The sequence below is a fragment of the Arachis hypogaea genome, chromosome 6, assembly GCF_003086295.3.
Source record: "Arachis hypogaea cultivar Tifrunner chromosome 6, arahy.Tifrunner.gnm2.J5K5, whole genome shotgun sequence".
Lineage (NCBI taxonomy): Eukaryota > Viridiplantae > Streptophyta > Magnoliopsida > Fabales > Fabaceae > Arachis > Arachis hypogaea.
The window spans coordinates 111840507-111853088 of record NC_092041.1 but is presented as its reverse complement, the minus strand read 5'-3'; the positions used below and the strand labels follow the sequence as shown (position 1 = coordinate 111853088).

The 12582-nt window shown below is 30.3% G+C and overlaps 1 protein-coding gene across 1 annotated transcript; it reads right to left on the bottom strand.

Annotated features, from left to right (window-relative positions):
* Positions 1-3798: 3798 nt before the first annotated feature.
* Positions 3799-8711, bottom strand: LOC112755735 (hydroxyproline O-galactosyltransferase HPGT2). Its single transcript, XM_025804013.3, has 12 exons — positions 8308-8711; positions 8061-8124; positions 7861-7910; positions 7569-7756; positions 6748-6808; positions 6528-6600; positions 6101-6224; positions 5884-5971; positions 5732-5782; positions 5018-5089; positions 4497-4609; positions 3799-4322 (listed from the first exon to the last, which is right to left on the bottom strand). Exons 1-12 carry the CDS (start codon positions 8436-8438, stop codon positions 4300-4302), a joined length of 1038 nt encoding a protein of 345 aa, XP_025659798.1. The 5' UTR covers positions 8439-8711; the 3' UTR covers positions 3799-4299.
* Positions 8712-12582: the final 3871 nt, after the last annotated feature.

Here is a 12582-nt window from a genome sequence, read left to right as displayed (position 1 = left end):
ATACTCTCACCTACTCGACTAAAAGCGGGTATGAATGGCTATTGAAGAAGAAATTTGGCTGGAATGATAATGAAAATTGGCTTTGGCTTTAGCGCTTGAGAATACTGGAGAAGATAAAGTGTCTGCTCTGACTTTGCCTCAACAACGGAGTTTCCACAGCTAGTTACCGGTTTCAAAGAGGTATTTCTACTTCTGATTTTTGTCAGAGATGTTATCTTACTCTAGAGGATATTAACCACTGCTTTAGGACTTGCCAAAAAGCTCGTCAGATTTAGATTAGCTTAAATTTGGGAATGACCGCTGAGGACTCTAATTTGGATTTTGTGTCTTGGATTCGTTCTAACCTCAACAAAAATGAGTTTCTCTTTGCAGCGGCCTTTTGGTGGATTTGGAGGGATAGGAATAATGACATCTTCCACCAAGATGATCCATGGAGTAAGGAGAAAATTGTTCACTTAGTTAAACATGCTACTCGAGATTTCTCTAATGTTGTTATCAACCAAAAACATATTATTCCTTCTTCTTTGAAATATAACTGGGAACCACCTCCAATGAATGTCTGTAAAGTGAACTGCGATGCAAGCGTTTTTGAAAATGAGCAATTAGCTGGCTTTGGATGTATTATTAGAGACAGCATGGGAATTTGGATAAAAGGTTGTTCTGCCAATATACCTCTTTCTAGTGTTCTCTGTTGTGAGCTTCATGCTATTTGGAGAGGGCTTGTTATGGCTTGGGATTGCGAGTGCAAAGAGGTCATATGTGAAACTGATAATCTTGATGCGTTTCTTCTTGTTTCGCGAGGCACAACTAGCATGATTAGGAATGACTCTGATCTGCTTGACAAAATCAAAGAGATGCTCCAGCGCAATTGGACAGCTACTTTAGTGCTCATCCAGCGAACAACAAACAGAGCGGCTGATTTAATGGCTAAGACTGCTGTTTTAAACAAGCAGGTGTATCTAGAGCGGTTACTGCCTCATAATAATTTAGACATTATTATTAGAGAGGAGTACTACTCTTTTTCTTAGGTCTTTTTTCTTTGTGTTATGTTCAGTCACAAAAAAAAACGTATTAATTTAAAAAATCTAAAATATTTAGACTAAATTGTTTAATACAACGAACTTGTGTACTATATAGATGTTCTTTTATTTAATTGTTATTTTAATTTAAAATACACCTGAAATTTGTTATTTTTTCACCGAGTCTAACCGTAAGTTATTGCTTTCGTTATAAGATATAATAAATTTTAAAAATATTATTTGCACACCAAATCAATAACTAAAATCACACTACAAAAAAAAAATACTGAGTATCATTGAAATTATCGTCAAATTGAATTTGACAGTATAAACAGTACCAAAAAATTTTTATCAGTAAATTATTTCGTCCGACACTAATTACCAGTAGATTTTATGTCGAATTTTTTTATTAATACGACGAAAATAAATGGTAAATTACTATCGGATTTTTTCGATGGTAAATTTGGTGCAGTATTATGTTTTGTGGCGCCTAATTACCGTCGAATTATTCCACCGGTAAATTCTACGGTAGTTTTTTTTTTTTTGCACAATTAGCACACAATTAGTAGTCAAATTAAAATTTTTGTTTATAGAAATTGGGCACAAATTCAAAATTACCAAAAATTAACTAATGATTTTATTAAATATTAATGGTTTGAATATAATAGAAAGTCAAAGAAGTAGAATATAATAAAATAGGCATAAAATAAATTAAATCCCTAAACCCTATAGATCTCGATAATTGCCGTCGTCTTTCCCCTGCTGAAGCGGCGGAGTATGTGCTGATGTCGGTGTCCCACCAGCAGCACCGCTTCCTCCATCGCACATTTGCTCGTTGTACACCTCCATCTACTCTCGCAAACACTTCAGCCATTCCAGCTTCTCTGTCAACTCCGAGCTGAAGGTAACAGTGTCTCCTATGCATGCAAGAAACTCGTTGTACATCTGCTCAGACTGATGAGCTTGTTGAGAAAGCTCCTATGTGATCTTCTGCACCTCCTCCCTCAAGTCGACAACTTCCTTGGGATTGGTAAAGATGGTGGCAGAGACAAATGAAGCTGCCAATGCGGAGGTGCGATGGCTGCTGGCGAAAAATGACCCCAACCCGAAGACGCGATTCTTGTAGGGCTTAGAGGTAGTCTCGCGCCAAACCCTATCAGGATCTACCACCGAGGCATCGGAGCCGGGGTCGTCCCCACTAGGCGGCTGAAATTGCTGGGTCACGGTCACCAATATCTGCGTGTAGTCCTCCTGTCTAACACATGTTGTGATTAGGATGACAGTTAATTGACCTTAAACCAAATAAATTTCAAAGTTAGAAATAATTGAAACTCACATAATGAGTCGCAGACTGCTCATCAGGAAATCTCTCCTTGTTGACCTTCAACGTATGGATATACTTGAAGATCTCCGCTAATGTCGTCTCACGGTTCAACGATTTAGACTACACATATTGAAACCAACTAAAAAAATAAATCAAGTAATAATTAATAAAGATTAGCAAATAAACTATATACTGCTATTCGTCTTCATGAAAGTCGCCAACCCACTTGGGGGTTAAGGCGGATCGGATCGGATATTACCAAAATCTCGATCCAATCTTCACTAAAATCATTAGATCGGATCCAATATCTGTAGTTTTTAAGTTTAAATTCGATTCACACATTTACAAATCGGATCAGATATCGGATATATTCGCAAAAGATAAAAATATTTTTAAAAAATTATTTTTATTAAAAAAATATTAATAAAATCCCTTTTTTCTATTCTTTTAAACATATTTACTCTTAAAATAATATTAAACATATTTTTCTTAAATAATAAAAATAAAATAATACAACATATATGCTAATTGTTAGTTGAAATAAAACATTAAAAAAATATTTACTTATTTATTTTTACGGATCTACGGATATGCAGATATATACATAAAATCCGCAATCCAATCTGATAGTCTTACGAATCAAATTTATAACAATAATTTTTGGATCAGATTTAGATAAATATTACAGATATGCAAATCAAATCCAATCTATAAACACCCCTATATGACAGCGCCACTTTCCAATATATTTACAATGCGTTCATTGATGAAAAACTCTTAAAAAATTTTCACTAAGTTTCTTCAAAAGCTTTTTTCATTAATTAGCTGTAATTTGCAGTGTCTCAATCTGTGATCTCAATATATAATATATTCGGTTGTAATAGTGAACTTCAACTTTGAACAACGCCCATAGACACAATTGCACAAATAGAATATACAAAAGTCGTTTTAAACCTCGAAGAGTTGACAAAAATCGGTGTAAACCATGCAATGAAATGAAATTAATTTTATGTTTTCAGTAATATTCGTATGAGAACTTGCTTTTTCTTGATTCCTTTAAAGTTTAAACTCTTCTTTGGTCGGAAATACCCTAAAACTCTAAGCAAAAAGTTTCTAATATTTCCATGGCGCTAGATAACAAGATAATTGGATGCATTTTGACAAGCAATAGAAAAGAAATAAGGTTAAAAACAAACATATCAGAAATGTCATATACAAATGGGGAAAAAAATGGCAAATGAAATTTCAAAAGTATCTATACGGTATAGACATAACATATACTCCTAAAAGTATCTCTTTTCATCATACGAGTAATAACTAATAACAGATTAGAAGAAATTAACTAGAGAGAGAGAGATTAAAAGCATCTCTTTCTTTAAACTTACTACTGCTGAGTGCTGAGCATAATGCTGCTTGTAAGATCAATAATAGCTTTGATAAAGAACAATTAAATGATACGGAAATGAAAAAGCATCATAAAAAATGTGATTTGCGCAAAATATCATCGTATGTCTCGGTATAATATGAGTCTACAATTTTCTCATCGCAGCGTAGCAAACAGTATAGGTGTACAACAAGGGAAGTGCTTTCTTTCTATCAACAGAAGATTTGTATAAACAATATGAAGAAAAAACAAAAGAAATAAATTAAAAAAGAAAAGGAAAAAAAGAAAAAGAAAAAGAGAAAAAAAAAATTAAAAGAACCAACTATGATTATAGCACCTCTGAGAAAATTAAGTGAGCTCCAAAGGCCAAAGTGTGTCAACATTAAGCCTCTCAATTTCACTGCTGATATCTAAAAGAATGGATAGGTCGCTGGATCTATAAAGAAATTTATATGCATAGTACCTACAATCCTCAAGGCTGACAACTGAAAGTTGACACTGATTTTCCCAAAATATGTAACAGTTCCTCAATAGAAGTAACAGTGGTGAAGGATGTGACTGCAATTCTCTTATCATGCCAAGGAACAAACCTTATCTGAAAATAAATATCAACATTATGATAAGTTGTGTTGTTAAATTCAGAAACCGGAAATATGAAAAATTGGCCTTTATCCATGCACCCCATTCCCTGTTCAACGGCCCTCCGAAAGAGGGAAAATACAAAAAGAGAAGAACACATCTGTTAAACAAAATGAGAGTTGGATTTCACCTTGACTGATGCTACTGCAGCAAAGGCGAATATCGTCTATATAGGTTGCTTGGACACCCATCATCCAAGATCCCAACGATGTATCGTCATAGGCATAAGTCTTCAAAGATGCACTATATGTTTTTTAATGGAAAAAGAAATATTATTAAGATTGGAAGGCAATACACAAGTGAGGACGATAATGGTATCTTCCAATAGAAATTATAAAGCTGAAGAAAATCAAAGCAAAATCCCCATCGGAAACCAACAGACAAACACAAACCAAGGAGCAAATTTAATAAACCTAATCACGCAGCAATTCAAACATGGCTCAGTTAAATAACCAATTAAGATGTTCTCCCCATCTTTTTAGAGGAAGAAGAGAGATAGAAAACAAAGAACTCTAGCCATAACAAATCCAGAGACCATGATTTGTCATCAACCAAAATGAGTTATCGCAGCCTTACCTACCACACAGTAAAGCTGCCTACCTTATTTCCAAAGTTTTCTACTAACCGAATCCTAAGTAACTGAGAACTGACCTGTTTATGTTAATATACTGCGCCAAATTCTTTGAAATTATAACAAGTGAACCAGCTGCATGTCGAAAATACCTAAAGAAAATAGATCCAAATCAATAAAATAAAATAAACCAGCAGACTCCCCTAATCAATGAAAGTAAAAGAACATGTCAGTATCTTCTTTCCTTTTCCCTTTTTATTGATAACTACTTTTAGTGAGTGTGCTAGATAATATTACCAAAGATTTAATTATTTCATGTTCTCTGTTCAAAAGTGGAATAAACGTCAAAAAAGACTGGTATTAGTTTTAAAAAATGGTTGGTAGGAGCTTGATAAGAACCAATTGGTACCCATAATGCAGGTAGAGATGCCGATGAGTGTTGACACTAATGATGGGGTCCAAAACTATAGTGGCAATGGAGACAGTAGGCAGCTTTTAAGATACTTTCAATAGTGACAATACACAGATGATAGGTGGTCATAATATCAAGCAAGAAGAAGATGCTAGTGATCTAGTCATAATAAAGATTACAGGTTAGGACGTTAGCAATAGCAATGACAAAAACGTTTGGTCAAACTCAAACAAGTGAAAGGCAATGGTGGTGATGACATAGACTTATCGTGCTAAGGTTTTACCATCTAAGTTATGACAAGGTAATTGCAGTAAGGTAATCATTGCTACTTAAATCACTCCTTTAATAAACAAAAACTTCCATAAAATGTTATATCACTTACGACTTTTCATCCCCAAATTTCCACCATTCAGGCTCGTACCATGCCTTGCCCCTGAAAAACAGCCAAAATGATGCTTATAAGCTTAATCCAAAACTGGCAAGGTTCACAGATAAAATATATGAAATCATAATTCACTCAGTTAAAGAAAGTACTCTTCTGATATCACTTCTCCAGATTTCATGCATCCAATATATGCCCCATCCTGATCGCGGCGGCGGTTAAGAAGGTCAATTAATCCCTCTGTTATGCCAGTCAACATAGAAAAAAATGTCTCAATAATTTCATATTGGAAAAAAAACAGTTAACTGCTTACCAAAAAAATAGAACACGCACACTATATAAGGGGATCAAAATATAAACAATCTTTACCCAGATCAATGTCAATACTGTCATCAACTTTGACATAAAAGTCAGCATCCCAGTTTTGAACTGCAGTACTAAAGAAGATTTTTGCTTTCTTAGGCAACTCTTCTTGAGCTTCCTCATGACCTTCCTGATATAATGAAAACAAACTATCAATCTCTACATTAAGCATGTTTAACAAGATCCAAAGGCAAGTAAGCATGTCTAAGATAAATCAATATCAACAATATCTTTCACATAAAATTGTGTCTATAAATAAATGTCCCTCAAGGAATTACCCATTGTGCATCTATAATAAGTCAAGTGCATATTATATAACTCAGTTCTTCCTGTTTGCTAAAACCACCCACCACAGTAAAAAATATCAAACTAATTTGAATTTTAGCAAATTGTAACCAGTTTTTGGTGCCTATTTGAAAAAATTTTCACTTACAAGAATCAAGAAATCCTTTGTTGAGCGATTTTCTTCATCAATATTGCGATCTAAGCTATCACCTCGATTAGCGCTGCCAAGTAAAGTTTAAAACACTTATAACTATAATAATACTAACTGTTTATGTTATGTCAAGGAAATCAAAGCAGATAAATAATCATTAACTGTTAAGAAAATCATATGAATGTAACCACTAATAAGGATAAGTATGTGTATAAACCTCCGACCAATTACAAAACGTATGACCACTCCTCTTTCTTCAAGTTTTTTCAAAGCATCGCCTGCATAAAAGAGAAGTGGGAAAATGTCAGTAATATATAACTGAGTTAACATGTTACCATCCATATAATATTTGAAGCTCAAGTGTGTCTGAATATATATCCACTTAGGGTTTAGGGTTTAACCATCCATATAATATTCCAAGCTCAATTGTGAGTTAAAATTAAAGCCATGCTTTTTTTACATTTTGGTAACACTTTTTCTTTTATTTTTTTAATTAAAAAGCATTGTTAAATAATAAAAAAAACGTTACTTTAATTTTAGCAATACCTTTTGGGACACTGTAGCCACCATAGCATAGGCATCATAGCATGTCTATATATGTGTGTGTGTGTGTGTGTAACACAGAGACAGCAACTTAAAATTAATTCTTGTGTGTGTGTAACACAGAAAAAAATTGCATATATCACATGAAATAGACTATAATGTGAAAACGAAAATAAAAATAAAACTACAAGGCAATTTGATGTGGTGCACTGTAGGTCTAAACACTTCGCAACACATAATAAGAAAATTATAATATGAGGTAAATAAAACATTTCAAAACCAGAACACGGCTTTGAACCATCACAGTATAGATGAAAATTTCAAAGTAGTCATTCTCTAATAAACTTTTAAGTGAACAAGTAAAATCAAAAGAAACAGCAAGTGCCAATAAATGGTCAAATCACTTCCAAATTCTTGTCAAAAAAGTTAAAAAAGAAATGAAAATTGCTTTCCACATGTAATTATTAAGAACATCATCTTCTAATTCAAACACACCTCTGGGCATCCAAGACCCTCGGGCAACATTTCTTCTCAATTTGCTTCCAAATCCAGTGTAGACACCAATAACAGCAAGAAGCTTAGGATCAGAAGAGCCACTTTTCTGCGACTGGCCTTTTAGGAACCCTTGGCTCTTTGCCAATGTCAAATCCATCTCAGCTTCCACAATCCTCCTCTCCAGATCCCTAAATTCACCAATCCCAAACATAGCAACATTAACAAACAAAATAGTATCTAACAAGATAATTCAACCCAAGATAAAAATGGGGAACAAATGGGGTAGACTTACTTGCACCCTAGAATCATTAGCTTATCTTCCACAGTAATAACCTTGGACCTCTATCAAACAAAAGATCAAAATGTATTAACTTAACATAAACAGAAATCCAAAAGTATCTACATTGAAATAACATAGTAACAAAATTGATCAAGGCTTTCATCATAAATTACAAATAACCATGCTTCATACTCATAAAGAAAAATATATACCTGTGCTGAATTCTTCTTTAAAAGTGTAGCAAGCAAATTGCGATTCTCTGCATCCTGCCACAACCTAATCATTTAAAAATAAAAGCACAAAATTCCGATAAATGATTCAGATCATGAGTTTCAAATACACCAAAAATTACATATGAAATCGGATCCAAATGCAAATATCTCTCAGAAACACAATGAACCAACCCTAGGAATTTATATATCAACATTAAAATTAAGAATTTAAATAAATAAAAAATACCTGCCGGCAACGTAAAGCCAAGCGACGCAAGAAAAGAAAGCCATGACGAGAGAAGACTTAGAGGTCTGAGCAGCCTTCGATCTACCACTTCTCCGTTCGCTCTTAGACGACGTCGTTGGCAGTGTATCCATTTCTGCCAACAACGACCAACAACACCACCACTCTTAACACTCTTTCTCTGTCTGTGATTCTGATTCAATGGTGTTTGTTCTCTCTATTGTTGCCTTGGATTCGATTGGATTTGGGTTCCTTTATTGAGATTTCCGATTTCGTGAGTGTTATTTTGCAGTTTCGATTTCCGATCAATTGATGCCAAATCGGAAACTGGAAATCAGAAAGAGACTCTGCTACTAACGGACGAGGGTTTTTACTTTTTATTTTGAATTTCTTCATTTTTATTACATGGGTTTAAATTTTAATGGACTTTTTTATTTAAATAAAAACTAAAAAATTACAAAAATAGTATATATATACAAAAATTTAGTCATTATATACTTGTGTATAAATATATTTTATGTTTAATTTATTTTTATTGTGTATTTTGAGTTTTTAATAATATATTATATATTATATAAATGATTAATTTTTGTGTATAGTTAATATGATTATAAAAAAGGATAATATTATTGTATCTATTTTGATATATTAAATTAATTTATACACCTTATAAATAGGATAAGTTATCTAGATAAGATAAATAGAGTTTAGAATTACGTAAATATTCTAAACTAAAATTGATTACATGCTCCGTGTTGAATATTTTTATATAAATCGAATCAAATTGACTCGATTTATGCTATTTACATGTAAATTAAATTAATTTGATTCGATTTATTATGTGTGTCATTTATTTTTTATTAATTTTAAAATATAAATTTTAATAAAAAATAATTAAAATATTATATCAATTAATTTATTATTTAATTTATGAAATTAAGTATAGAATTTACGCTTTAATGACTTACTTCTAACTCAAATTTGGATTTTTTTAGAGTATAACGTCATCAATGCATAAATTATATACTTAATTTCACAAATAAAATGATAATTTAATTGATATAATATTTTAATTATTTATCAAATTATATATTATATAAATATGATTAATCTTTTTATATTATATCAATATTTATTATTTCTAATTTTAGAAAAATTCAAGTCTTTTATACGCTACTTTGAAAGATTATACTTTATAATCATTTGTTCAACATCAAAAGTTTTGATAATAGCTAGGAGACATACTTTTGTTTTTATTTTAAAAGTATTTTTAAGTTTTATTTTGTTTTAACTTTGTTTGTGAAGATTTTGATTTGTATTAAATATATTCTTAACAGTTAAATTTTAAAAAAAATTAGGACAAATTCAATAATAATACATGATAACTATATCTGAATTACTTATATTGAATGTTATTCTTATAAAATTATTGTTGAAGTGGTACTAAATTTTATAAAAAAAATTAGCCGTCAAAAATATATTTGATGTAATTTGAACATTTTTAGGATAAAATTAAAATAAAATAAAATTTAAGGATATTTTTAAAATTTTTAATAAATTTAAACAAATATATACTTTACTCTTTATATAGTAAAAAATAAAACCCAACCCCCAACCCCCTCCCCTCCCTCCAAAGTTTGAGGGATTTTTCATTTAAATAAGTAATTTTTTAATCTTCAATTTGAGTTAAAAGTAAAAGATTTATATTTTTGTATATTATTAGAAAAAATTAAAGCAGAGTTATTTCAATGGTTTTAGCTACGAAATTCAAGAATAATTACATTTCGCAACCTTGCCAACAAAATCAATAGCAAATGTATTCAAATATTAATTTACAGTATAAAATATGAACAAATTAGTGTATTAGCATATGGATATTTCAAATTCTATTTTTAAGTTAATCATTTACTCTCTATTAATTTTGAAATATAAATGTAAATAAAAAAATATATCCATTTAAACTCGAATAGCACATTAAAAAAATCAAAACTATTAAGCATAAATATCAAATGTTGTGTTTTAACTCAAATTCAAGAAAAATTGTATTTTAACAAAGTTATGAATTTAAACACAAAAGATTAAAGATGTCCTAAATTTCATTAAAAAACATCTTTTAATTTACTTAATAGGGAATAATTGTTGATTTTTTTTATTTTGAAAAGATCCACTTAACATATAATCTATCGCAGTAGTATAAGAATTTAAACTTAGAAATTTTTCGAGTTTAAAGTAACAAATTTTAAAAAAAAATAGGACATAACACCAGCGAATATGTTAGGATCCGGTTCTTCTAAAGTTTTATTATCACTTTAGAAAAAAAAAATACCATTAATTACCTTTTGATTAAGACAGTGAGACTCGTAAATAATAAATATTATAAATTTAAAAATGATTAAAATATTATTTTATTACTTTAATAGTATTGTTACTCTAGAAAATCGTTTTCCAATATGTTAATACTTAATACATTGATTTACTTGTACAACGATTATGTGTAAATTAATATTTGAATATATTTTGGTAATTATGTTTTGTAAGTGAAATATCCTAATAACACACAAATACATAAATATTTCGTATTTTAGACAAATGTAAATCATGAATATTTTGTTTAAATAAAAAAGTCAAAGTTTGAAAGGATCTATTTTCAATTTTATGAATATTTAGCCTTTTAGGTGCAAATGTTATCTCATCACAGAAGGAAAGTCAAATCCTCCTAAATTCCATGACTTAGCTTTTAAGAGAATGGCTGCTTGGACAAGGCATGCATATTTAAAGCAAGAGAGTTAGGCTTCATCGTTTAATTGTTTGGAAGGAAAAAGTAGAGATTGTTGTGCCTTGCGCCTAATTTTTAAACCAAATTCCATTATTATCTTTGAAAAGAATATTTTAGGTAGCGTTTGAAAAAAAATAAAAATTGAGAAACTGTGAAATAAGTTTTAATATTGTGTTTGATATATGGGAGATAGAGATTGAAATAAGAATGAAGTTTTAATTTAATTTGCACAAAAGATAAAGTTATAATTAATTAATTAAAATAAAGGTATTTTAGATATAAAATGTTATTAAAGTTTTAATCTCCATTCCAAAAAATTTCAGTCCCTATATCTCTACTTTTTGGAGATACTGAAATTTTAGGTAATGTTTGTTTTGAGGTATTAAGACAAAGACTGAAAGACTGAGACTCAGTATCATATTTGTTGGTTCAGAGATTGGTACTAAAATTTCTGTTTCTGTATCCAAAATTTCAGTATTTCAGTACTTCCAAAAAATAGAAACACAGGGAACTAAAATTTTTAGAGATGAAACTGAAACTTTAATAACATTTTATACCTAAAATACCCTAATTTCAATTAATTAATTTTAATTTTACTCTTTATGCAAATTAAATTAGAGTTTTATTCTTGTTTTAATTTTTGTCTCCCATTTTGTACCAAACAGAATACTGAAATTTATTTCAATTTCTGTCTCTCAGTTTCAGTCTTTCCATCTCTGTCTCTCCACTAAACACTACTTTAAAGACAGAAACTAAAATAACAAACATAATATTAAATCTCAATCTCGCAATCTCCATCCCAATCTCTCAAAACAAACACTACTTTAGAATTTCTAACATTGTAATTTTGCAACGCAAATATGTTCATCCTATAAACTAGGTTGTATTTATAAGTACGTACGTAACTAGTGTACTAGGCTTTGATAACATTAAAGTAGTACAATAATGTGAACCAACTAAGGTAGACAAGCATTACTTGGCAAAATAAAGGTGCTTAAAACATTGAAAAACAACAGCAATATTAGTAAGTTCCTTTAAATAAAATGACAAATCCTTTTATAGAAGACGAAAATCTAGCTTCTCAAGACGTATATATCACTATTTATTATGATCATTTTATGCAAGATTGTTTTATTAAATTTTAGTGTAGCATAATTTACTCGTATCTTAGTTTGCATAACTCCATTTCGTGCATCCAATGGACATTGATTTAACCAAATCAAACAAGTTAGAACGCCATATATTAGTACTATCTTTAGTTCATATACACATTCATCATAAAATTTTATTTACTCCTAAATAAATATCAACCCTAAAAAGTTAGACAGCATTAGTTCATTTTTTTAAAATTCATATGTAGTCAATTTTACGTAAAATTAATAATTGAGAGTCTTTAGTTAAAAATTTAATCAAATAAATCAAATTATTTAATGGCTATTCACTGTCAATTTCACGTAAAATTGACTGCACCTAAATTTTCATTTTAAACAAATAAAAAAGTA

What these genes read in the sequence shown, in the direction of transcription:
- LOC112755735 (XM_025804013.3), bottom strand. Translation starts at nt 8,438, where the DNA reads ATGGATACACTGCCAACGACGTCGTCTAAGAGCGAACGGAGAAGTGGT. An exon ending in TGGCTTTACGTTGCCGGCAG is followed by an intron (nt 8,125 to 8,307) that starts GTATTTTTTATT and finishes TTAAATGATTAG; the next exon opens with GTTGTGGCAGGATGCAGAGA. An exon ending in AGGGTCTTGGATGCCCAGAG is followed by an intron (nt 6,809 to 7,568) that starts GTGTGTTTGAAT and finishes TCTTTTATGCAG; the next exon opens with GCGATGCTTTGAAAAAACTT.